The 27,384-nt window shown below is 42.6% G+C and overlaps 1 protein-coding gene and 1 pseudogene across 1 annotated transcript in view; one reads left to right on the forward strand and one right to left on the reverse strand.

Annotated features, from left to right (window-relative positions):
• The window catches only part of Me2 (malic enzyme 2), a 44,749-nt gene extending 17,711 nt beyond the window's left edge, over window positions 1-27,038 (forward strand). The window contains exons 6-16 of the mRNA XM_052201496.1: window positions 621-782; window positions 1,009-1,112; window positions 3,424-3,533; window positions 3,623-3,720; window positions 4,121-4,234; window positions 5,858-5,972; window positions 8,496-8,638; window positions 16,458-16,560; window positions 22,978-23,048; window positions 24,066-24,164; window positions 26,249-27,038. Of these exons, the coding sequence (XP_052057456.1) occupies window positions 621-782; window positions 1,009-1,112; window positions 3,424-3,533; window positions 3,623-3,720; window positions 4,121-4,234; window positions 5,858-5,972; window positions 8,496-8,638; window positions 16,458-16,560; window positions 22,978-23,048; window positions 24,066-24,164; window positions 26,249-26,416 (1,287 nt within the window). The 3' untranslated portion in view covers window positions 26,417-27,038. The remainder of the gene's footprint in view (window positions 1-620; window positions 783-1,008; window positions 1,113-3,423; window positions 3,534-3,622; window positions 3,721-4,120; window positions 4,235-5,857; window positions 5,973-8,495; window positions 8,639-16,457; window positions 16,561-22,977; window positions 23,049-24,065; window positions 24,165-26,248) is intronic.
• Window positions 10,144-10,733, reverse strand: LOC127698160 (UPF0462 protein C4orf33 homolog; annotated as a pseudogene).
• Window positions 27,039-27,384: the final 346 nt, after the last annotated feature.

The following is a 27,384-nucleotide window of genomic DNA, read 5'->3' on the forward strand; positions in this document are numbered from 1 at the left end:
GCCAGCACTTTTCAAGGTGGAAGAAGAAGGATCACGTGATCCTTCCATACAAGGAGTCCTAGGCCAGCTTGTGCTGAATGTCACACTCCCTCCTTTCCCCCATCCTGCCAAAATCTTTAGTTCAGAGAGCTTAGGAAAAATCGGGTAAAATAACTAAATCTACAATATTATTTTTCAACCTAATGTATAGGTGTATGTATTTTACAAATCTGTATTGTTTTCTCCCTATTGTTGCTAAGGTTTTCTGATTGCGTAGGTTAGTGGAGCACACTATTTATTTCTAGACTTTTTATTGTGGTAACCTCAGACTTTAATTTACTTCTCCCATGTTTAATTTATGGAAAGAATACTTGAATTGGTCCTTCTGTCCCCTCCTTGTGTTTCCAATCCAAAGTCAGATGGAAAACCTCCCTAATTAATTCTCTTTTAATACCTCGTAATAGGCAGAAGCCTATTTAAGTGTGCTCCGTGGGGTATACGGGGAATTAGACTAATGACTCTTCTTTTGTAATGAGAGTAGAAATATAGCAGCAGAGTCCATCCTTTTTAAGTCACCTCATTGCTGTCCTGCTTTCGGCAGCTTTCAATTCACTTTTTCTTTTATTTTGTTTATAATCAAGGCTGTTGTGGTGACCGACGGAGAGAGGATCCTGGGACTTGGAGATTTGGGTGTCTACGGAATGGGGATTCCAGTGGGGAAGCTTTGTTTGTATACAGCGTGTGCAGGGATACAGCCTGAGAAATGCCTGCCTGTGTGCATTGATGTGGGCACTGATAACATGGTGAGTGAATCTTACCCTTTCCCACCCACCCCTGCTTGCAGATGATTTATTAAAGGGAAAAGATCTTGTCATTTTAGATGCTAATCTTTTTCTTAAGCTTGGCTTTTAATGTTTATGTAAATAACAGTGAATTAAGTCTATTAAGTTTCTTAAAGATTTTATCTTTATGTTTAATGTAAATAAATGTAATAAAAGACTTTATTTTTGCATTCGGTTTCTTATATAGGCACTATTAAAAGATCCGTTTTATATGGGCTTGTATCAAAAGCGAGATCGTTCCCAACTTTATGATGATCTGATGGATGAGTTTATGAAGGCGATTACTGACAGGTATCCTATGAAACTGATGGATATAAAAGAACCTCTGTAAGGGACGGGTTAAACTGTGGGCTTTTTCATGCCCAGTGATACGTGCTTCCATTCTGCATTGCTGGCTGGGATGACTGACATCTGGAAGGAAGTCTGCACTCATTGCTCCTAAACACTCACAGTGCATTCCTCCCCTAAGTCTCCCATGGCTGGCCTCATCCCCACCACCCCTCCAGGGCTCTCCTGCAGCTTTAGCATCTTACTTGGGCCAGTTTTCTTAGACGTGTCTGTCTATCTGTCTGTCTGTCTATTTACCTGCTTATTTATTTCCTGGAGGTGTATGCAAGCATGCGTGTTATGGTGTGCGTGGAGAGGTGGACCCCGTATATGCTAGACAAGCGCTGAATGACTGAGCTAGACTGTCAGTTCTTGCATGTGGTCTTATTCATGCATCGTGGTCTTCGTACCTGTGACTCATAAAGCACCTGTGTGGCATCGCCAGCTGCTGGGCTATCCTGCCTTGAGAAACTCAGTTACTGCATCCTGTTTCTATCTCAAATGGAATTCTTTCCAAACAGCCTGCCTTGTGTATTCCTAAGTGCGGACAATGGCAGTAGCAGTCACCCAGTGCTAGACCTTTACTTAATCTTGGTGCCATTTGTGGCTCTTCTTTACCAGCCGACCATGCCATCAGCGCTTCCTCGGAATCAGCTGGTATATATTTGCACACCTCATAAGTGTGTGTCTTCTGTTACGGCCTTCTTTCAACTCTCCTGGCTTCCTATAAACCCGTCTCCAGTTTCTCTCTAGTCAATTTCCATCTAATACTAGTATTAATCTTATAAAATATTCATTGCCTTCTTATTTTCTTCTCAATGGTTTTCTAGAGCCACAGATTAAAACCCAGATTCTTCTTCTTTATGGACTGTCTGTCATGTCTGTGTGTGTGTGTGTGTGTGTGTGTGTGTATGTGTGCACGCGTGCTCGCGCATGTGTTGTGCATGGATATGCATCTCTGTTAATGGCCCATGTCAAGACAAGCGTGTGGAGGTCGAAAGGCAGCCTGTGGTCCCTCCCTGCTCTTCTTGAACCAGGGTCCCGCTGGTTTTTCTATTGCATACTCTTAGATCACATACTTTTTAAGCTGCTAGTGGCTCACAAGCTTCCAGAGACTCTACCGCTCTGCTTTCTATCTCCCTGGAAGAGCGCTGGGTCACATATGCTCACTGGACCCAGCTTGTGTGAGGATTCTTGGTATTCGGACTCAGTTTCACACTTAGTGGGCAAGCACTTTAACCCGAGAGGGTAAAATTCTGGAAGCCATCTTGCAAACTCAGCTTTTAAAATTACAGGCAACAAAATACTCAGAACTGAATTCCTTCCTCTAGGAAAAGACAAGGGCAGATTCAGGGTTGAACTGGTTGTGCTCTTACACACTGTCCTCTGGTCCTTTGGACCTTCCCTGGAGAGGCCGCGCTTTCTTAGCTCCGCCACCTGCCTTGGCTGCACTGACTCTTCACGTTGCAGTCTGTTTGCTCCAGTGTCCCATGCGTGTGCCTCATGTTCCTGAGTCACTGCAGCCTGTACCTGCTGCTTCTGTCCTTCTCATCTCCTCAGCTCATGCACGTGACACCACCGGCAGGCCGTCTTTGTGAATTCTTTCCTCTGCAGCCTACATGAGGCATACAAGTCCCTTGTCCCCTACTCAGCTTAGCCAGCTTCTCCCTGTCCTTCAGTGTGAGCCCTGATATGTACACCGGCTATTGGAAGTTCAGGGTCTTGTTTAACTTCCCTCTCTGCTGCTGTTGCTGCTTCATTTCCCAGATGAAGACTCAGTGCAACTCCCTTTCACGTCTTTTCTGCTTTTTCTTTTCCTTGGTTTATTTGTCTAAGCCACTGTCCCCTGTGATTTTAGACTGACCTCAAACCTGTGGTCCTCCTGCCTTCTCCCCCTGGTGTCGGGGTACACACGTGTGCCGCATGCCTGCAGTAGCCTTCCCTGCTTACTGTTCCCCAAACACCCTCAGCTGGCTCTTGTTCTTACGTAACCTGCCTTCCTGTTGTAGAACCAAACACATCCATTTCAGAGGTTTACTCTCTAATTTGTAGAAAGAGTCCCTTTTGGAGTTATTAAGTGCTTGTATGCACTGGCCATAGGCTCGCTTGTGCTGCCGTGTCTTTGAAGTAATAGGTGTCTGCAGTTTGGCTCTAGACTTTCACAAGCTCCCTTGAGCTAGTATGATAACTAATTTTCAGATTCTAGTGATAGAAACGGGAGATAGGAAATCTGTTTAGTAGTGATGCTTTCAACAAAAGACTGTCCTGTTTCTAGATACGGCCGGAACACACTCATTCAGTTTGAAGACTTTGGAAATCACAATGCATTCAGGTTCTTAAAAAAATATCAACAAAAATACTGTACCTTCAATGATGACATTCAAGGTAAAGCTAATGAAAGGATTTTCCCCACTTTCAAGCATTTATAATGTGTTTTCTGGGTTTCATTTTTTAAATGTTGGGTTTTCCTACAGGGACAGCTGCAGTTGCTTTGTCGGGTCTTCTTGCGGCCCAGAGAGTTATTAATAAACCAGTCTCAGAACACAAAATCTTATTTCTTGGAGCAGGAGAGGTAAGTTTTTAAACCTTTTTACAATTTAAGGCCTATACTCTTGTTTTCTTTTGTAAAGTAAGACTGGCCGGGGTGGTGGCTCACGCCTTTCATCCTATTGCACTCAGGAGGCAGAGGTGAGTTTGAGGCCAGCCTGGTCTACAGAGTGAGTTCCAGGACAGCCAAGGCTATATAAAGAGACTGAAAAGAAAGTAAGACAGCTTATTGGTGCTTATTGAAGATCACAAGGAATTTAGAATTCACTGAAATGGTAGAGAATCATGACCTCTTATAAATAAATCATTTGTGTTCAGAGAGACTGACAAAGAATCTACTTACATATGATTTCCACAGGGAGAACAAAGCAAGTGGGCGTCACCTCATAATCTAGTCTTGATTTTTAAATGTGTTTACTGGGCAGGCTGCACTTGGAATTGCGAATCTTATAGTTATATCAATGATGGAAAGTGGTCTCTCAGAAGAGGAGGCACAGAGAAAGATCTGGATGTTCGACAAGAATGGCTTGCTAGTTAAGGTAAGGTGCAGAGCCTGGGGAGCCGCAGAGCGTCTGCTGTGGTGCTGGAGCTGGGTGTCACAGCACCATCTCTTGCTGTCCACCATGTGTCAGCACAGATCGTCCCGCCTGGCTGGCCGGCCTACTCTCATGACCCCAACCAAAACCAATACCGGAGAGAGGAGAGGGGGCTCACTTGGCTTATAATTACGATTATAATCTGTTACTATGGGGAAGTCGAGACAAACTGAAACTGTCACTCCATAGGAAAGAGCAGAGAGAGGAAAGGCGTGAGTGCTTGCTGTCGCTAGCTTCTGTGACGCTGACACTGCCAACACCTAGGCGCTAAGGTGCGGTTACCCACATTCAGAGTAGGATTCCCATCTAACCTTAATTAAGGCAGTCCAGATACAGCCCCCTCTGCCCCCCCCCACACTCTTCACACATGTGTCTAACTCCCACTAGACACGCCCAAAGGCCAGCCTGGTCTTAACAATTACTCATTTAGACTTAGTGATCTAAGGTTGTTTTGTGAAATTGGCAGTTGCAGATACAGTTTTTTTAGTTGATACTTAAATCATAATCTGCCAGCATTGTTCTCAGGCTCTTAGGAGAGGAGATAGTTATTATGTCTGATTGCATTTCACTCTTTTAAATGAAAATATTTTGTGGTACTGGGGATTGATCCCAAGGCTTTCTCTGCATGCTACTCAGACATAAATAACCTACCACTGGGCTACACCCTTAAGCTAAATTTTGAATTGGAATTCAACATCCTGCATAAACTATTATAATACATCTATTTAATATTTGAGTGGAGACTCCTAAGTGTCGTAATGTTTAAGTCCTAGTCCTGGGTCAGTCCGTGTGTAGTGAAGAGCTTCCCTGGAGGAGTTTTGTACCTCCTGAGCCTGCCTGCATTCCTTTGATTTTCATAGGGCGTAGCATATCACATGTGTGTTCTGTATATCCAGTATGCATTGCTAGTTTAGTTTCCTATGTCTAACCATAATCTAATGGGCATTTCCTTCTCATTTACATGTATCATGCATGCTATCGCCACATACATTTACATGTGTGGGGCATGTACATGGCTCTTGTCCTCACTGTTTTCTCTACATGTCAGTAATCAGATATTGGGATAACTTTAAATGTACTGTTACCTTTAGTCCTGTCAAAACTTGTGTCCTTAGGTGGGGAGGCGGGGAGTTCGCCTTAAAAGCATTTGACTAGTATGTTCAAGCCCTGGGCTTCTATTTTCGTGCCATAAAGCCATTTTGATGTGGCTGTTCATTAGTTCGTTAGGCTGTTGTTTTCACATATGGTGGGCAAATTTATAATATTTGCTCTATTGCTATATTACATTTCTGAAACACTAAAGATTCTTAATTGTAAATAGAAAATTTAGGAGGACATCATAGAGGGGATACGTTTTTGAGAGATCCTGCAATGTTTCTGGACATAACTGATTGGATAAACTGTTTCTGGATTCTGTAAAGTTTGAATTAGTAGATAGAGGTTGAAGAAAAAAGTAAATCAAAAGACACTTGTGTTGTAAGGACAAATATATCTAATTGATAACTCATAAGTTTAATTTATCTTTAATATGCACTTACTGATACTGTACTTTATGAAAACATTCAGGGGCGGACTGCTAGCATAGATAGCAACCAGGAGCCCTACGCCCATGCGGCCCCAGAGAGCATGCCTGCAACTTTTGAAGATGCAGTAAATAAACTTAAGCCTTCGGTTATCATTGGTAAGTGAGGATGTTTCCACGTAACAGCTCCTGTCACTGAGCTGTCAGCCATAACTCGCATGCAGGACTGCTGAAGGAAGTTGGTGTATTTTACCTCGCCTTCAGCATATACAGGTGATCTCTGCATGTTTTAGGGACTGGTGTGACAGCCCACTGGGCACACCCAAACCCAAGGCACCTAAATTTCCTATGCTAAGAGGTGTAGGACTTGTGCATAACCTGTGCACATCTTGCAGTGTACCGGAGTACACCTCTAGTGACTTTTGCTGTGTAAATGCTATCTAAGTGGTTCTTTCTCGGTATCATTAGGGAATGTTGCAGAAAGGCCTGCTCATGCCCAGTGCACACACAACTTTGTTTCCTTCTGCATTGTTGCCCGATATTGAAAATGTACATGTACTGAATCTGTGAGCAGAACTTCACAGATAAAATGTTTGGATTCAAAATACTTGGCTTCTCTGCATAAAGGTTTTAAGGGACAGAATTCCATGCTAGGCACGTGGTGCACACCTTAATCTCAACACAACAGAAATCATGGCAAGATTATTAATTCAGGGCCAGTTTGGGCTACACAGTGAACCGTCTAAAATTCTGGAAGTAGGGCCAGCGAGCTGGCTCAGCGGGTCAAGGTGCTTGCTGTAGAAAGTCTGATGATGTGAGCTGAGCCCCTAGGGTCCCCTACAGGAGCAGAACATTTCCCACAAGTCTCCACGTGTACTCCACGGCAGACTTACACATACAGACACTGCCCCCAGACTTACACATACAGACACTGCCCCCAGACTTACACATACAGGCACTGCCCCCAGACTTACACATACAGGCACTGCCCCCAGACTTACACATATAGACACTGCCCCCAGACTTAAACATACAGACACTGCGGAGTGGGCGGAACTGCATTTTAACTTTAACTGAAAACAGAAGTGACACTGTTTTACTCTCCTGTAAACGGGCTTTGAACATCTGGGCTCCAGTGTGTGTCCTGCCTGAGTTTCCCAAGTTGCTGTGACTCCAACTTTATGATGTTTTGCTTCTACAGTTGTTGTGACTGTTAAACTCAGCTTTAAAGGGCCAAGGTCATTTGACCGACTATACCAGGAAAATCCAGTACAGAGTGAGAATTTCAGAGTGGAAGCTTTGCATGTGTTTTCTGGTGTCGGTACTTGTTGCTGACATCTGTGCTGACATAGCCTTGAGTTCTTAGCACAGATGCAGGGCTATTCGAGTCTCTGTAGCTGTAGCTTCTGAGTTCACAATCATGAGCTTTCAGTAGTTTTCATGTAGGAACTCTGTTTAATGTTTAACTATAAAATCTTCACAATGAGTTCCTGTGCTCAGAAAAATGTCTGTTTTTTCATTCATACACACACACACACACACACACACACACACACACATATCACACCACACCAAAAAGATCTTAAAGGGTTTTCTGCATCACTTCTCTTAAAATTTGGTTTGGGAACCTGAGAATGTAAGTTACTCATTTGTCTAATTCCAGGGGAGCAAGAAAATGGAAAGAAGGCAGGGGCCTGCTCTCAGCAAAGGCCGCGTTTAGGTGCCTCCAGATCCCACCGCAGCCTGAGCATTCTCCCTTCACACAGAGCTTCCAAAACCCTCTACACATTTGTCTTAACAACTTTCTGAAGAAAGTTCTAGTTTATTCTTTTGTCAACTCTAATGTGGCTGCATTACATTCTTGTTTCTTTCTTAGTGTCAGAGACCAAACCTAGGGTTTTGTGGTTATTTGGCAACTGATCTGCCACTTAGCTAAATCCCCAGTCCCATACCCAGCTTTCGATTAGTTTGTGTTTGTTTGTTTTTTATGAGGTCTCACTATGTAGACCACGCTGGCCTCGAACTCATAGACACTTGCCTACCTCTGCCTCCTGAGTGTTGCAGTTAAAGGTGTGCACCACCACACCCAGCTCCTATGTTTATTTTTATACCTAGTGGTCTAATTTAGTGTCTGGGACGTGGTAAGAACTTAATAAAGGTGAATCATCTGCATCAAAAAGTTGACTGGTTTAGTCAGGACAGTCTTAATTCCAACCACTTAAGAATTAAGAATACCACTTAAGAATTTCCAACTGCCGTCAGGATGTTAAATATATATATAAAGAATTTCCATTACCAGAAACTCTACATTGAATAACGTGGCATTCCCCCAGGCCTTGGCAGCTGCAGTCTGGTCTCTCTCTGAGGGTCTGCTTCTGGTCCCTCAGATGAGTAGGCAGTGATGGCACTGCCTTGTCACTGGTTAGAATGATAGAGACACGTGTGCACATGTTGGACAGGTGTCCTAGAATTTACTGTGTGTGCTAGCAATAAATATGTGAGGGAACGTTTTCAGCATTTCGTTGTCTTCCTTTCATATCTGCAGCTGTGCTTCTATAATGTTCTCTCAGCAGTATAAAACCCATACCTGTGGTTTCCTTACGTACATGTATTGTAGAAACACTGCTAGTAAGAACCAGTTTGTCGTGTCTCTGCTGACATTGTTGTTTTCCTTTATTGCAGGAGTGGCAGGTGCTGGCCCGCTTTTTACTCATGGTGTAATCAAAGCGATGGCCTCTATCAATGAGAGGCCTATAATATTTGCTTTAAGTAATCCTACAGCACAAGCCGAGTGCACAGCTGAAGACGCGTACACGCTTACAGAGGTATTATCAATGAGAATCATGGAGTTGGATGTCTCATTGGCTTGTTAGTTGCACGTTCTTGCACACTAAGTTCGTTAGTGTTTGAATGGAGATAGAGTCTGGAATGAGTGTGTCAGTGCTATGGGCAGCTACTGCGTGCTGGCAGCTGAGCGCACACTCGCTCGCTCGCCCAGCTCCGTGTTCAGCCCCTCCTGCTTTGTGTATTTGGAAACCGAATATGCTTCTTTTTTTCTTAATTCTTTTTATATAGAAACTGTTCATTTAGATCTGCCTACATTTACGTTTGTTTTGTCTGTGTGCGTGCTTCCTTGTTTTTCTATGGCCATCCATCCTGCCTGGCTGCTTCTGTGTGGGGGTGGTTTTCCTCCTCCCAGAGACCTTAAGAATGGGGCTGAAGAATTCTCTTGATGGTATATTTCGCCTTCATTTTGATGGACATTTTCATCACACTTGGAATTAACAACTAGGAATTGCTGTAGTACTTTAAAAATAGTTTGTTGTTTTCTGGATTGTGTCTTGATGCCACTCCTTTGGGTTTGGACCCACATATAATGTATTAGTTCTCCCTGGAGATTAGAGTGCTCCTGAGTCTATAGTTCCTAACTGACTGCTGAGGTTGCTTCTGTTTTGGAAACAGGGCTGGTGACTCTGCTGTGGTCCTGTTCTCTCTTGTGAGACCTGATTGCCAGTGTTGAGTCTGTGTATTTTTGTGTGTGCCTTCTCCAACTGTCTCAGTCTTCTACTTGGCAGTCACTTTCCTACGCTGTTGTTGGTCTGTCCTTGTGTTCTTACCTTTAAGGCTTAGATATTTTTCAGTCATAAAAATTTAGAATAAGCTGGGCATGGTGGCGCATGCCTGTAATCCCAGCACTTGGGATGCAGAGGCAGGCGGATTTCTGTGTTCGAGGCCAGCCTGGTCTACAGAGTGAGTTCCAGGACAGCCAGGGCTACACAGAGAAACCCTGTCTCAAAAAACCAAAAAAAAAAAAAAAAAAAAAAAAAAAAAAAAAAATTTAGAATAAGCAGAAACTCTGCTTTCTTGCCCTTATTTTATTTTATTTATTTTTAGCAACATTAAGAAAATATCATTTATTTGTAAGTAAAATATCAACTTCATTTCCTTAATTCAAGACTATTTCATTTCTTCGTACACAGTAGAAATATCTAGTTAGATAACTCTTCTTGATGCCTTAGCAGATATAGATGGTGTCATCAACTAAAATAGATTATTGTTTTGTACTGATTTCAAGGGTGGAAAGGATATTTCAGTAAAAGTTATTTTATGTTACAGAGTTTCTATTTCTTTGTTCACTCTATACAATTTGCCAGAGACCTTAAGGATGGGGCTGAATTAACAACTAGGAATTGCTACATTTCCTACAACTAGAGATACTACATTTCAGTGATCTCTGTTAAAATGTTTGTTGTAGAAATGTGTTTATGTCTCTTATTAGATTGCCTTAAAAGATGCAGAGGAGACATGGCTGACCCTGTTGGTTATGCTCCTATACAGTGGGCTTCTCTGTCAGCCACAGGCCTGACTTTGGCTGCTTCCATTCCTCTCCAAGCAGCATGTTAGAACTGAAAGGCTTGAGATACTCTAGAGGATGGAAGTCAGGTTTTTGTCCTCTTTGCAGCTCATGCTGTGGCACAGGGTAAATCACTTCTTAAACTCTCCTATCATGTGATCCATAGATTGCAAATGAGCTGAATTGGGTGGGAAGTAACTCCAAGGAAGATAAGCTACACCTTGCCAATTAGTCTCTGCTCTGGACACACTGAATGATAATGCAAGCTCTTCTTTCTAAAGACTTCTTCTTCCAGAGGGTAAAAGAACTAAATGTCGTCCATGTGGACAAAGTTTGACTTCTAAATACTGCTCAGTTGTATCATTCAAGAAAAATGCTTCCACACCTTCATAATTCCACAGTTCACTGAAAGGCTTTCCTGGTTCTCCGAGAGGGTCTGGAGAATCACCGAATAATGGAGCACTAGCCTCCATCTTCACTCCCTGGTCACACAGATTGAGCCTGACGCACACAGGCTCATGCCTGACTGGAAAGCCATCCCAAGTGTATTCAATTTTAAAATCCATCTGGAAGCTCTTCTTATTTTGGTGCTAGCTGTGGTCTCTGGCCCAGGTCTGAGCAGTGGGTTCCCTCTTAGGCTCTGCCCAGTTGCTCCTGTGTTCTAGAGGGAGGGACCAGGAATCCTCAGACAGACATTCCTGCACTACTGCAGAAGGCCCTTATTTTATAAATGATCCTTTTACTTGCCTCAGATCCTGTCTCCATCAGCTTTTGCCTTTGCTAGGGCTGGCTTTTATTTTGTTTTTAAACCGATGGCTCTCTGGAATGGATTTTTTACTTTACCCAGCCTGGTAGCAGGTCAGTGCTCTGGGGCCCTTGATGCTGCTGTTGTAGAGCCTTTCAGCTGCGGACACTAGCTGCTGTTCTGTTGAGTAGTGGGCGTCCCTCATGCTCTGTGGGATGGTGGCCACTGTGGCGTCACTTGTCGCAGTCCTGTAGGTCATCAGAGTGACTTCAGGAATTGGGAGCTTCTAGTTTTTGTTCTGTGTAATGAACCTACAGCCTTGCAGATACACACATTTAGGCAAGCTACCACTAAGCTGTATTCCTAGGCCCTAGGAAGTGAATTTTACAGTTCTGTTTACCATGATGTGTCTAATGCTCATTTAACTTCTAGAATATATGAATATTCACGAATATAATTGTTGAGTTATACTCTCAAGAATAAAGAATGTAGTAAGTCTTTAATATTCTCACCACCAATAAGTCACCAGTAATCTTGTTTCTTTCGTATCTCCTCAGATGATTTTAAAGATCTTAGATATTGATTGTAGACATATCTTTCAGAAGTTGAGTCCTAAATAATATACAGGTGCTAGTAAGATGGCTTAGCAGCTACAGGCTTCTGCACCAACCCTGACAACCTTGTTCAGCTTCCAGAATCCAGATGGTGGAAGGAGAGGCCTGACTCCCACAAGTCGTCCTCTCAGTGTCATGTCTGCCCTGGCAGGAACTTGTACATTCCCATACAGCAAACAAATAAGGAATTAAAATGTATAGTTGTAAACAGTACTGTCCCATATTTAAATTTAAACACGTTTTTATTTACTTATTCTGTGTGTATGAGAGTGGGCACACGTATGCCACACAACACGTCCTGTACGTGTTGGTCGGAGGACTACTTGGGGAGCCACTTTCCTTTATCAAAGTCTGGTCGTCAGGCCTGGCAGCAGGCACAGTGACCCCGGTCACTCTCACTACCCTCCAGTTGTAATGTTTAAGACTTAGTTTTCCCTCTACCCTAGCTGTCAGTCTTCTGCACACCTTTTCCCTCTGTGGATTTGTAGTTTGTTTTGAAACAAAGTCCTGCTGCATGTATATCCCTGACTTGAACAGTAGTGTCCTCCTGCTCCAGCTTCTCAGACGCTAGGGCTAGCGGCATGCTCCAGCCACCACATCTGACCACCAACAGGTTCTGTCTTTTTATTTACTTTCTTGAATATGAGAATTCTAGTTTAAGTTTCTGATTGTAACAAAGGCTCACTCAATAAAAAATCCATTTTTATTCCTTCCCTTCCTCCCACCCTAGTAATTAGTTTGTAATTCTCTTGTAAGCATAGTTGTCTGCTGGTTTGTATGTCTGAGCGCTGGGTGGTGTGGATGGCAGGTTGTAAGTTCCTGGAGGCTTGGGGTGAGCCTGTCTTACTTGGGGCCTTTCCTTCTCCTTCAGTGGTTGGTAGGCTGGGTTTGATCAGCATAACTCATTTGCCTCATCAGGTAAGGCTCCATCCTGGCCTCACACCTTCCCGCTGGGCCGCTCTTTGGGTATAAATCCGCCCTGAAGTATTTCTTAGCTGCCCTGCTGGGTTGTGCTCCCTGAAGTTCAGTTTCAGAGCTCTGCTGCTGGGGGTCAGCCACACCTTTGCTGCTGTGGTCACGTGGTCTCAGGAGCCTTCTTTCTCCCATCTCCCTGTCCTAAATACCATTGCTGTGGTGACACCCTGCTTCTTGTAAAACTCTGTAAGAAGCATTTCTTAGCCCTTACTCCTTTCTGTCACCAAAGGGGACAAGAGTGTGGTCCAACCTAGAATGTCGCCGGGCAGGCAGAACTTAGGGAAGGTTTTGGGCTTGGTTCCATGTTGCAGACTTACTTAGCACTTCTTTTTCTCGTTCTTACAGAGAGCTGATCACTCAGCCATGTCTGCTTTCCCGGGGCTATTCTGTTCGAAAAAGTAAATTCTTGTGGATATCTATTAGAGATAATGATTTTAAATCAATAATACTGATTGAAATTCCTTCTTTTTAAGTCAGTCACAAATCAACATAAAGAGTTTCCCACTCATCTCTTCCTGTCTGCCCTTCCCAAGCACCAGGCAGCACATGGTGCACAGACACGCACGCATGCACAAGACATGCAGCACATGGTGCACAGACACGCACGCATGCACAAGACATGCACACATAAAGCTTTAACTGTTTTTAAAATTTGTTCTTAAGCTTTTACCGTTGTTATTATTATTATTATCATTAGCTTCATTGCTCAGCCTATCTACCAGTTTATTGGGATATTTTACCTAGTTTTATATGAGTAAAATGATGACTATTGTTTTCCAAATGAAGCCTTTCTCTTGCACAGTGAATATAAGGCTCAGATCCAATATATCATTAGCTCTGACTTTTTTTTAAAGATTTATTTATTATTATATGTAAGTACACTATAGCTGAACGGAAGAGGGAGTCAGATCTTGTTATGGATGGTTGTGAGCCACCATATGGTTGCTGGGATTTGAACTCAGGACCTTCGGAAGAGCAGTCGTTGCTCTTAACCACTGAGCCATCTCTCCAGCCCAGCTCTGACATTTTTTAATAAAATTATATACAACTATATATATATTTGCATGTGTATAGACGTGTGTGTGTGTATGTGTGTCTATGATGTTTTATAAAGTAGTAAATTAATACTGCTCAGGTATTTCAGAACTTTATTTCTGAATATTATTAAGTTGAATATTATTGACCTAAATAGATATCTTAAACTGTAACCAGTCAGTTTTAAGTATAGATTTTGGACTAGAGGAGTGGCTTGGCAGGTAAAGGTACTTACCACCAAGACTCGTGTTCTGAGTTCAGCCTGCAGGTTCCATACAGAAGGAAAGAACAAACTACCATAAATCATCCATTTTACATTAGTGTATAAACAAGCACAAGATGTGCATCTCTTCACAGTTTTTTTGTTTTGTTTTGTTTTGTTTTGTTTTGTTTTTTAGAGACAGGGTTTCTCTGTATAGCCCTGGCTGTCCTTGGACTTACTCTGTAGACCAGGCTGGCCTTGAACTCAGAAATCCGCCTGCCTCTGCCTCCCAAGTGCTGGGATTAAAGGCAATAACTTTGAAGTCTTACTAGAATAAAAAAGCATGGAGCCATTGAATCATAGCTTAAACAGTGGTGTTAATTTTGTATTTGCCTTTTAAGTTTTTAGTGCCCCTCTGTTGAGGCGAGAAAAGACTTGCTCTAACACCCGTGCTGCTCAGGGAGGAAAACACTCAGTGCTGTTCAGGCTGCCCAGGAACCCAGGGCGGCAGCAGGAGACTGTTTGAATAATGTCGTCATCTTTTCCTAGCCAGTTAAAACTGGACTGCAGAATGGGATTGCTGCTGTCATGAAATCTGACTATGGGGGCTTGGAAATTACTTAGCATGGAGTTGTGTGTCCAAGATGCTTACCCGAGCCATCAGCGTCCTTAGCTTGCTCCCACACTTAGACTTTGTACCATTTAGAAGTTCAACTTTGAATTTGTACTGCTTTGAAATTGTGTCACTAAAGTAACACGGTATAACACGGTGCTTTAGATTGCTTGGTGTTTACTATGAAGTTTGTTATGGCTGAGGAGCGTATCTCAGTTGATGAAATGCTTACCTACCATTCACAGGCCTTATTAGATCCCACCTGGTGTGTGAGACCTACTGTAATCCTAATGCTCTAGGGCTGCAGGCAAACTGTTGGATGCTCTAGAGTAGTGGCAATATGTCTATCCATAGGTATTGACATATTTCTGTTTTCTGCAAATCAAGTTTTATCGTAATTTAATTAGGTATTTAAATGTTACTTAACATTAGCTGTTTTTAAACATTCCAAGATAAGTTGTCCTTTTTTTTTTAATTATTTTATTTATTTACATTCCAAATGTTGCCCCCCCCCCCCCACTTTCTGGTCTCCCCTCCCTTAGCTCTTCTTCACTCTAGTCCCCTGCCCCCCACCTCTGAGAGGGTGCTCCCATACCCCCCCCCCACCGCATCCCCCTTCCCTGGGGCATCAAGTTTTCACAGGATTAAGCTCGTCCTCTCCCGTGAGGCCAGACAAGGCAGTCTCTGCTACATATGTGCCCAGGACCATGAGCCAGCCCACATATGCTTGATGGCTTAGTCTCTGGGAGCTCTGAGGGGTCCTGGTTAGATGACACTGTTGTTCTTCCCGTGGGGCTACCATCCCTTCAGCCTCCTCAGTCCTTCCCCTAACTCTTCCATAGGGGTCCTGACCTCAGTCCAATGGTTGGCTGTGAGTATCTCCATCTGTCTCAGTCAGCTGCTAGTAGAGCCTCTCAGAGGGCAGCCATGCCAGGCCCCTGTCTGCAAGCACAACACAGCATCAGTAACAGTGTCAGGGTTTGGTGCCTGTGTACGGGATAGATCCCCAGTTGGAGCACTCACTGGTCAGCCATTCTTTCAGGCTCTGCTCCATTTTGTCCCTGCATTTCCTTTAGACAGTATCGATTCTGTGTCAAAAGTGTGAAGATGGTTGGGTGGCCCCTGCCTCAGCCGGGGGCCATGCCTATCAACTGGAGGTGGTCTCTTCAGGTTCTACTTATACACCGTTGGGCATTTGGGGTAATGTCATTCCCATTGCTTCCTGAGAGCCTCTCCTGTCCCAGGTCTCTGGGACTTTCTAGAGCTTCCCCCTCCCCACCCTACCCTGTAAGTTACCCTGTTTGAGTGCTATTGGTTTGTTTTGCTTTTTGCTTTTGGTGAGGCAAAGGGAATAATAACATAAACAGGTTTTTATGAATTTAACTTATAGTCCTGTTCATTCATCAGAGCATCTGATTTATCCTAGAAATACAGGTGGCTACACTGGCATGACGTGGCTCTCTGTGTGTGTGCATATATTTGCATAAAAAAGGTGGGACACTTAACTTCCTTAATGAGGCAGCTTGGCAAGTTCTGTAACAGTAGTGTGTATCAGCCACCAGTATAATAAACTGTGGGGGATACCATGGCATAATAGAAAAACCTGTTGGATTTAGATTTATGAAAATTTGGATTCAAATTTAACTGCTACAGACTTTGATGCAGTGTCTACAAACTATTTAAAACATCAAATCCCTAGTTTCTGCTTTACTTGTGTGTGTGTGTGTGTGTGTGTGTTTAAGCAATGAACAGAAGGTAGTAACAATCAAACAAGGTAGCACCCAACACGGAGCTAGCTGAACAGCCGCTCCGTAAATGGTAGCAAACTGACTTTACTGTTTTTCACTTCACTTAGGAGGCTCAGGTTGCTGACGACTCTTTCTTATTTGAGACGCTATTTATTACCAGTTTTCCTTTTCCTAGAAGTGTTGGGGTTGAGAGAAAGCCTCATTTTACTACAAGAATTTAAAGGATTGTTAGGTAGTAAATGATTTCTTGTTTCCATGTAATGTAGTTGTCTAATGTGACTGTAAGACTTAATCTTTTATGAATTTTCCTAAATAAGTGGCCAGAAAAGTTGAGATTTTTTTTTTATGTCATTAACAGGGCAGGTGTTTGTTTGCCAGTGGCAGTCCATTTGAACCAGTGAAACTCCAGGATGGACGAGTCTTCACCCCAGGCCAAGGGAACAATGCATATATTTTCCCAGGTAAATGTCATCATTTCAGATTTATAGATCCATCGTTAATTGCATAAAAAAATATTTCAGAGTACTGACTAAGCTCCAGTGGCTTTTCCAGAGTACTTGTTTCGATTCCCAGCACACCCTCATGGTGGCTCCAGTTACAGGGAAGCTGATGGCTTTGCCTGACTTTTGTCAGCAATGCATAAAAGTGCTACAAAGATATACGCTCAGAGAAAATATCCAGATAACATAAAATAATAAACAAAACATGTTCATGGAGTTCTTTAGCACTTAAGGCTGACATAATGGATGGTATTGCCTGAAGTGTGCTGTGTCTAGGCAAACAAGGAATTCAGGAATTCTGACCTGCTACATTTTCTTTGAAAATGTCATCACGCTGTTAGACTTTATTATAGAGATATAATATAGTGCATATTTCATAAACATACAGAGGGACAGAAGGCTGTGGTTTTCTGCTCTGTTACACCTTTTCATCACACTCTGGAATATAACTGCTGTCGGGTATTTGCCATTTTTCTTGTGGACACAGTCAGTAGGTATATCTCTTTAACAGGGACCTTCTATTGTCTGAAGTGTGACTTTCGCGGTGGGAGCCATCAGCAATCTACACACCTTCCTCCTGAGCCTCTCCTGCCCTGTGTGTCGCCCTGTTCTCTAAGTTGTTAGTTTTACCTTATACAACAAAGGGTTTTGTTTGAAGTTTACATTTTCGTGTTTGGTGTGTGTGCACATGTGTGTAGGAATGTGTGCACACACAGAGCCAGAGGAAGACATCTCTGTGGTGTATATGCACACACACACAGGCAGAGGAGGACATCTGTGTCCTTGAGTGTCTCTTTCTGAACCTGGAGCTCATGTTCTTTCAGCCGGTGTGACAGCCAGCAAACCCCCACAATTTTGTCTCCATGCCTAAAAGCCAGTGCTGTGGTTATAAGTGCACACAAGACCATGACTGGCTTTATATGTGGGTCCTGGGATCCAAACTTGGGTCCTCATGGTTGTACAACAAGCTGTCTGAACCACCGAGTTATCTCTCCAGTTCCCGGGATTACGTTTCATCAGCTTACCCAATGAAGAAGGAAGCTATGTTAATGTTTAGCTTTGATCTTGTTCTACTCCGGGTGATGCTCAGTTGCTGTTTCTAAACTGTGGAGTTCTTCAGCAAGTATGTGGTGATTATCAATTTCCGTGCTCTGTCTAGATTGATTGTGTGATTCTATAAAAGCCTTGATTACGTAATTAGTATTCACGGGCTAGATTGTCACTTGGTAAGTGCAGCATTCGTTGTGCCATTTGTCTACAAGAATCAGTATGGTGCCCCCTTTCAGTTTCCTGTACTCGTTGATCTCTGCAGTAAAGCATCTCAGCTCATCTTCTGCACAGCATCCAACTCTATCCTGTGTTTCTAGAATATATCTTTGAATAAGGTTTAAAAAACATTCTAAAGAACATGTCAAACAACATGTGGCTATACAGGCTCAATCCTATCACTTGGAGGCTGAGGCAGGAGAATTACCATGAATTTGAAGCCACATAGTAAGTGCACGTCTGCCAAGATTGTTTAGCAAGACCTCCTCTTCAGAAAAACAAAGCCTGTGAAAACGTTGTAAGTTTGCAGACCTCAGGGATCTTCGTTTGTTCTCTCACTGGATCATTGAGTGACATTTGTAAAGTCATTGTCCTCAGACCTTTGAGGCCTCCCTCTCCACCACTCACTTTTGTTAGGCCCGTGGTGCTCTGAAGTCAGGACTGATTCATTTACTTCCATAATTGAAGTGTTTTTCTCTCTCAGAGTCTTTACAGTTTTCCCTTCCAGTGGATGATTGGAAGGGAATCCAGTCCTCGCTGGGCTGCGTCTGCGGTGGCATTGTTTCATTGGCCAGCACATTTGTGGGTGATGGCTTCTACGTTCTTTTCTCATTTCCCGTCCTCATCTTGCTCTGTATGAAGCTTACATGTGATTGTAGTTGAATCCCTGTATTGTCCCTGACTTGTGGTCCTCACTTTTTTTCCTAAGATTTTATTTATTTATTTTATACACATAAGGCGAGTACACTGTAGTTGTCTTCAGACACACCAGAAGAGGGCATTGAGTCTTGTTACAGATGGTTGTGAGCCACCATGTGGTTGCTGGGAATTGAACTCAGGACCTTTGGAAGAGCAGTCAGTGCTCTTAACCACTGAGCCAACCCTCCAGCCCGTGGTTCTTACTTTTACCTCCTTTTTATATCTTGTAATAGGGAAGCTTCTGTGGTGCCTCTCCGCTTAGCCTCAGTCTGTTCTTATTTTTAGTAGTTTAACTGCACGTTCCAAGTTTTTTATTAAGACATCATACAGTTCATTCCTAATAACTTCAGTATGTATCCAGAAATTAAGTATGCTGTCAAAACAGTGAATGAAAATCAGTTAAGTATGCCATCAAGACAGTGAATGAAAATCAGTTACGTATGCCGTCAAGACCATGAATGGAAATCAGGAACTTCAGTCTTTTTCCTCGGGACACTGCCCTGGCACCAGGGTAGAAGAGAAGCCTGTAACTACTTAGCAGTGTGTTCACGAGTTTGTGCAATTTAACAGTCTTTTGTCTGTTTAAAGTTAAGGATTCTTAGCCAGGCAGTGGTGGTGCACGCCTGTAATCCCAGCACTTGGGAAGCAGAGGTAGGCGGATTTCTGAGTTCAAGGCCAGCCTGGTCTACAGAGTGAGTTCCAGGGCAGCCACGGCTACACAGAGAAACCCTGTCTCAAAAACCAAATACCAGAAACAAAAACAAACAAACAAAGAAGACAGAACCATTAATAGTCAGCCTTCGAAGATCAGAAGCCAGTAATGTATGGACTGATAAGATGTGAGATCCTGACTCAAGATTAAAGAGCAGACAACGTGCTGAGGAGGCTAGAGTTTGTAGTCCCCTTAGCATGAGAAACTCTCACTGATTGGGAAATAAACAACAGGGACAAGTTATACTTGCCCTAGAGGAAAGGTAGTGTTGACATTTGGCCAGGTGTGACCCCTCCCTTCATGAGTGAGTACCCGTCATGGGCTGAAGTCCTACAGGATGATAGCTGTGGCTGGTCTAGAAAACTCCCGTCTTTGCCAGTGCCTGGCAGAACCAAGTAGACGTCTTCTCTGAAAACACAGCACCAGTCCTCAAGTTGTTTTTCTAGAGAAATGTACAAATGCCACTCATGTTTAGAGGGGAAAAAGGAAACCTAAGCAAAGACCTGACAACCCAAGTCCAGCAACACCACCAGACAAGAAGACAGGTTCAGGTCTACATGGACCACCAGTGTTGTAACACAAACATGGTTATTATTTTACAACAGTGAAAGCCAAGCCTGAGAACGTCAGCCAAAATCACTAACTTCTGGAATTGAATAACAATAATAATCCAATGGGTGAGTGAAGATTAGACCAAAATAAGTAACTGTAGGGTAACACAGAAGAAACTGGAAATGAAGCAGAGTTGAAGGAGAAAATACAGAAGAGCAAGTAAGAAAGAGACTTTTAATTGCTAGTAAAGTCCTGGAAGACAGTGAGTATGGAAACGAAGGAGAGGCAGCATCGTAGGCTGCATGGCTAAGAGTACCTTCCAGCGTACCTCAGGAAAAAAAAAATCCTCTGGGGTAGACCAGAAGTCCAGACTTCAGACCCTCACTGTGAGGCTTCAGAAAGACCCAGGGAGAAATCATGGCTGCAGCTGATCCAAGTGTAGGAGCAACATTTGATTTCTCAGCACTGCTGGGAAAGGAGTGATGTGTTTGTGTTGCTTGTAGGAAATACTTGCTAGCCTAGTGTTCAGTTCACAGTCCACAAGAGCTAGAGCAAATTGGAGACATTTTAGGAATCCAGAGAACTCTCTGCCTGCATACTTGTGTGAAATGAAAAGACAGGAAGTGTTGTTCCTCAAGCCAGTGAGAAACAGTTCCAGAAGCTTGGTGTGAGGGAAGGATGGGGTAACGTGTCTCGGAAATGTGCAGGGAAGGAAGACAGAGCAAGTTTGTGAAAGTGCAGATCAGACAGCAGGGGTTTGCAGACAGCACACAGTCACGCTGCATTTCAACAGATGTGCCGAGACAACATGCACAGCAATGCTTTTTCAGATAAACAGACCTGACATGTGGTAGGGAGTCACATTGGCGGGAAGATACATTTTAAGTTGATGGAAATTTTCTGATGAGGATCCATGCTGTAAACTTAAGGATAATCAGTAGAATACTACAAAAACTTCTCGTTTCCAGTTAGGGAATATTGGGGGACAAAGTGCAACAATTGAAAAACAAAAGAAAAAAAGGAACCATACTCTGGGCAACACAGCTATCAGTCAAAACACTAGGCTCAAGTGTCTTTTGGCTAAAGTGACACAGCCCACTACCAGAGAGAAGGGGAGGGCGAGCTGTGAGAATAAAGAAACCTCGGGGCTGGAGAGACAGCAGGCGAGAACACTGGCTGCTCTTCAGAATGTTCATCTAATAAGCATCGTACAAAAACTTTTAAAAAAAGTTGATATCATAACAGATAAATCAATGTTTAAATAAAAATGGGCATCTTGGGAGAAAACAGGCCTGAAGGAAAAGTTTGAAGGAATGATAAATATCTTTATAGAGCTACTGTATTTCAAAATGAGAGGATTTCAGGTTGGAAACAGCAAATTCTTAGTTGATAGCAGAAAGATTATAAGAAAGAAGTTGAGGAAGCCATTTAATAGTTGGGATAGGAGAGAAATAACAAATAAAGAATAAAGTCACATGTCTGCTGCACAATTACAAGGTCAGAAAACAGAAATTTCAGGACAAAAGGAACGAAAGGAAAAATGGAAGGACATCAAAGACTTCAGAAGCATCTCTCAGAGGAAGGGCTCACATCTGAGTGTCAGACACAGTGGGTTTGGAAACATACCCCAAGACACAGGGTTATAGAATCAGTGTCCATGCTTGCAGCGATGAAAAGACAGTTGTCTAAACAGGACATGATACCAGAGAGACCCTGGGAGAAGGCCAGAAGCTAGGAGGTGCAGAGGTCTGCAGGAAACTCATTTCCAAACTAAAGTCCGAAGCCCAGATGAGCAGAACGAGGTAAATGTGTGCATTTCCAGAAATGCAGATTTAAAAAAATTATTTCCTATCAGTTGTTTCTCAGAACAACTGCAGGAAAATCTGACCTGCTAGAAAGAGAGGGTAACAAAGCACTAGTAAAGGGGTGTTAGTGTCGGGCGGTGGTGGCGCACGCCTGTAATCCCAGCACTCTGGGAGGCAGAGGCAGGCGGATTTCTGAGTTCGAGGCCAGCCTGGTCTTCAGAGTGAGTTCCAGGACAGCCAGGGCTACACAGAGAAACCCTGTCTCGAAAAAAACCAAATCCAAAAAACCAAAAAGAAAAAAGAAAAAAAAGGGGGGGATGTTAATAATTGGAATCAAAGAAACATCCCCGAATGACAGGGTGAGGAGTGAGCTATGTGGGAAGAGCTGCTGGAGAGTTTTATGCCAGAAATCCACACGACGCAAACCTACAAGATTGCACAACTAAGGAAGAGTTCCAGGATGAGATAATGTTAATTACTAAAAAACAGTTAAGGGGGAAACAACATGAACTCTGGGAAAACAGTCCCAGTATAGCGTTAACTCTGCCTGGATTAAATAGTGCCTCCAAAGGCCTAACATACACGATGAATGAAGATGGACCAAGCTATGTCTCTCTCCATGCCAGGGAGAGAGAAGACTAGAAATAGCAAGAGGGCAGAATGCTTGTATTCAACCAGGAAGAATTGGGAGTCTTTAAAGCTCAAAAATCTAAAGAAATTAAAGCAAGTTACTAAAGACTCAGAAACAGTGAAATAATGAGCCTCCTTCAGGAACGGGCTGATGCTGTTGAAATCGGGGCTGAGGTGGCTCAAGACTGCCTGCTTGGTTGTTGCTGTGTATTTCTGCTCAGCTGATGGGTGTTTCTATGTTCATTCTCTCCCCCACCCCTACCCCGTCTCGCCCACTTGCATTTTTTTGGCACTATAAACTGAAGTAAGCAAACCCATAAATATTTGCTATCTTGATAATTGTAAAATAAATAAATAAATAAATAAATAAATAAATAAAAACTCCACCTATTTCTAAACTGATTTTGTTAGCGGTGAGAAATAGGCATTGGCAAAGATGATTTTAGTTCAGTATTGCTTTCTCGTGATAATTGTAAAATAAATAAATAAATAAATAAATAAATAAATAAATAAATAAAAACTCCACCTATTTCTAAACTGATTTTGTTAGCGGTGAGAAATAGGCATTGGCAAAGATGATTTTAGTTCAGTATTGCTTTCTCGTGGGCAGTTGGTTGAAAGCTCATTACCGTTTATTTTTTCTCAGTTGAGGAATTTAGTCCTTTATAATTGAAAAGTGACCTTACTAAGTGAACTGTGTGACATGTATTCTAGGTGTGGCTTTAGCTGTTATTCTCTGTCAAGCCCGACACATCAGTGACACCGTTTTCTTAGAAGCTGCAAAGGTAATGTTCTAAATACTGCTAATTTTATATAAAGTATAGATTGTAGAGGTGAGCAGATCTTAAAACAAGAGTTGAATCCACATTACAGAAGGAAAGGAATTTAGCAATCCATCACGTTTTATTTGTCTACTTCTGCATTATGTTAATTTTTAAAAAATCATAGCTTTTCAAATGTCTATAGAAGCTTCGAGTCAGTTTGTATTTATAGCATGTTATACCTGTATCTCGTGTTCCCATGGTACCTGTGTGTCGTGTGACCTGTCATATGAAGGTAGTGCAGACAGCATAGATTATTACAACACAGATAAAATATAACCCCTCCCTATTAGTGGAGCACTGCACCTTTCAAAGGGGATTCTGAAGAACTCACATGACTACCGGTGATAGTGTCTCCTCTTAGCTACTCTTATCCCCAGCACCATGTGTGAACCAGGGCACCTTGCCAGGAATTTAGATCCAGTTACTCGTTGCTTAATGGGGAATTGTGTTGTTTTGATTCTGGTGTGTTTTGGTGTGGCTTTCTAGTTTTGTTTTCTGAGAAAGGCTCTCACTGTGAAGTGCTGGCTAGCCTAGAACTCACAATGAAGACAAGGCTGGCCTCAAACTCACAGGTCACCTGTTTTGCCTCTGGGTGCAGAAATTAAAGCTATGTCCCACCATGCCCCACCATGATAAGCAGTTTTGGTTTTCTTAAAAGAATTATTTGTTTGTTTTAGTATACAAGTATATTGTAGCTCTCTTCAGACACACCAGAAGAGCGCATCAGACCCCATTACATGTGGTTGCTGGGAATTGAACTCAGGACTTCTGGAAGAGGAGTCAGTGCTCTTAACCACTGACCCAGTGTACTCCAGGACCCTTGATGAGCAGTTTTCATTTCTACATTGGTTTAATGTAGTCCTAAAAGAAATAAAGATTCTGTTATCTATAATTTGTCTTTTCTGTTTCCCCAGCGCTTTTTCCATTTTACTAGATTCTTCTGTTTACACAAAAATATGATGCTATTTTTCCTTTCAGGCACTGACAGCTCAATTGACAGATGAGGAGTTAGCCCAAGGCAGGCTTTACCCGTCACTTGCTAATATTCAGGAAGTTTCTGCTAACATAGCTATTAAAGTAAGTAATTTACGCCATTTTACATAAACTCTAATAACACTTTCTTCTCCAAGTAATACAAGCATATTAGGCATAAGTTCTCAATATTTAGAAGGAAAATTTATGTGGTACACATTCTCATGGTTTGTTTAAGAAGGGTGTGATGTAGCCCAAGCTAGTATGTTATGTTTGACACAGTGAAGGAGGCCTACCTATTCTGGGTTGCTGCAGGATTGGGAGCTCGGGCTTGTTGACGCTGGCCTGGGGAGGGAGGGAATGCTGTGGCTTCAGAGGCTGGCTTTCCTTTTTAAGAGAAAAGGCTTAGGAAAATATGCACAGCTGTGCCCACAGGAGCCTGCCATGCCCCACCCTATAGACCAGAGCAGGAGAGTTCTGCATCAGAGCTGGGCTACTGCTCTCCTCACTGTGGTACCAGTCACCCTGCCTGCACGCATGACCAGCAAGGGCTCTTGACCTGTTGCTGACTCATCCTTTTTGTCAGCCTGTCTGTTGGGGAGAAATTGCTAGTGGGAACCCCTCTGTTCCCCAGCCTTGTGGTACTGCAGATTAAACACAAGCCTACACTGACTGTGGCAGCTCCTTCTTGTTTTAGCTGCCTGCTTGTTACCTACAACTGTGCTGTGACAAAATGTTTCCTCCTCCCTTGGAAACTCCTGTCCCCTTTTGATCTTTTCTTTCTTTGTTCCTTCCTCCCTCCCTCCTCCCCTTTTTGGAGATTATTTTTATGTATATAAGTGTTTTGTCTACACTTTATTGTGTAGACAATTGAATGTACCTCCCGGAACTAGAATTACAGGCAGTTGTAAGTCACCATGTAGGTGTTGGGAACTGAACCCAGGTCCTTGGCAAGAGGAGCCAATACCAGCCCAGAATTTCAAGTTTCTTTGTTGTCTTACATTGTTATTTCAGTGGATGGGCCTGAGAAATTTAGGAACTTTTAGTTTATTCAACTCTTGTTATGATAGAATTGATGGTAATTTTTTTGCATATTTTTGCATTTTAATCAAGAGCAAATATTTTTCTCCCCTTTATACTCAAGAGAAAAGCACTAAAAATATAAGATAGTTTAGAGTGTTAGAGTACACTGGGCAACATATCATATCTCAAACTGGAAGATACGTCAGAATTGCCTGGAATGCTCACTGATAAAGAGTCCAGGCCGTACCACAAGGCTTTGGTTCTAAGAGGTTTAGTAGATGTGGGGCAGATCCAGAATTCCCACATGATGCAGATGCCTGTGACCTGGGGACGGGATTAGCATGGGTATGCACACCTGCTTGTTTCCCCTTGGAATGCGTAGAAGCTAAGCACTGTCCGGGTACCAGTGGCATAGATTGTAAGAAGGAGGAATTGTCTAGAGTCAAGAGCAGAAGTTTCCAGCAGGAAGACTTGCATATATTGACTTACACTACTGTTCTGAAGGCAGTAGACACCATCGAAGGATTGGATAATCCCTGTATACTTCAGAACAGTGTGGCTGATTACAGCTGACATCTGGATGTCTTTGTTCCTTTGTTCTATTTGTTTGACAGACAGAGTTTCTCTGTGTAGCCCTGGCTGTCCTAGAGCTTGATCTGTAGACTAAGCCAGCCTCGAACTCATAGAGATCCATTTGCCTCTGCCTCCAGAATGCTGGGGTTAATTAAAGGAGTGCGCCACTGGCACCTGGTTGGTGAAGGCATGGTTAAGCTTGCATTTGTTCTCTGGGGCAGTTTTGATTAGAGTTATGGTCTACTAAACAACACAGCCCCTTTCAGCAGGGCTATGGCAATAGAAGCTGGTCCATCACCTGCATGGAACTTAGATGTGCTTGTTGAATGTAAAGAAATACTAATCATTCTTTTCTTCATCAGGAAAGGTGACCAGAACATATCAAAGCTTTCATGAGATAACAGATAATTTTTATTATGTCTTTCAAACTTGACACGTTTTAAATAATTTGAAATGAGTCAAAATAATATTTTACATTTTGGAAAAAGTAGAGTACAATTCGTGTGTGTGTGTGTGTGTGTGTGTGTTGTAATGCTATTTTATTTCTCTGAGAGACAGTCAGAGCCTAAACAGTGATGCTGTTTATTTTCCAGCTTACAGAGTACCTGTATGCTAATAAGATGGCTTTCCGATACCCAGAACCTGAGGACAAGGCCAAATATGTGAAAGAAAGAATATGGCGGAGTAATTATGTTTCCCTGCTGCCGGACGTGTATGACTGGCCAGAGTCTTCATTGAAGCCTCCTCAGATAACAGAATAGAAACTTTCCCATTAAGACATTCCATGCTTCAGGGAACCACTATTTTTAGACAAAAAGATAATATTCTCTGAGTCACCGTGTCGTCTGTGGTTTATTCTTCCGTACCACTTTGCTTGGCTTTTTTTCCCCTGTGAATCTCACTTTTGTTGGGGACAGACTGTTGAGTATACTGTAGTGCCCACAGTCCAGTACTGGAAATGCTTCTGTTCCGACGGCTCGCCTCGTGTGCTCTGTGTTGAGCTGGCTGCGGTACTGTTGCTGTTACGTGAATGTATTTCTCACTTGTCTGCCTCAGTCCTCTCGCGCTGTGCATATGAGTACAAAATGTTGAGAAGAAGCCAAGTGCTCACTGAATTCCAAAGAAAACTTGTCAGCACTTAAACTGTTCTTTTCTATATGCTCCATTTTACTTTCTACTCCGAAATCCCCTTGTAGTAGACAGGTTAGGGGAAATATATATTAAAAAAAAAAAAAAGCCCAATTTCCTAGAACTAAATCAGTGCTAACTATAACATTATAGAAGAGTGGGAGGAGCCACTGCTGCCTTCAGACAAACTGAACTGTCGTTTGCAACAGTATATAAAACCCACTTTTATTAATAAAATTAATTCCGTACATTTAATTGCTTCAGTTACATTATCTTATTAACCAAACAGAAATTTAGGTTTGTTGATTATGAAAACAGTTTTCATCGTCTTCACTCAGTTGAGGGAATATCATCTACCTAACATGCATGACTAATGTCATGTGATTTGGAAATATGTATCTGAAGGTGTTAACTATAGCCTAAACCTTTTTCCTGACTGTCCTGTTCTTTATTGTGCAGTAGAGATTTCCTAGCATACATTCCTTTGAATATTAGTAATGATGTCTTTCTCTGCTGAGAATGTATAATAGATCCCAAGCTTAGTGGAGTAAATAAAGTACAATTAGACCAGGAAATGCCTTCTTTTATATTTTCAAGACAG

The sequence above is a fragment of the Apodemus sylvaticus genome, chromosome 13, assembly GCF_947179515.1.
Source record: "Apodemus sylvaticus chromosome 13, mApoSyl1.1, whole genome shotgun sequence".
Classification (NCBI taxonomy): domain Eukaryota; kingdom Metazoa; phylum Chordata; class Mammalia; order Rodentia; family Muridae; genus Apodemus; species Apodemus sylvaticus.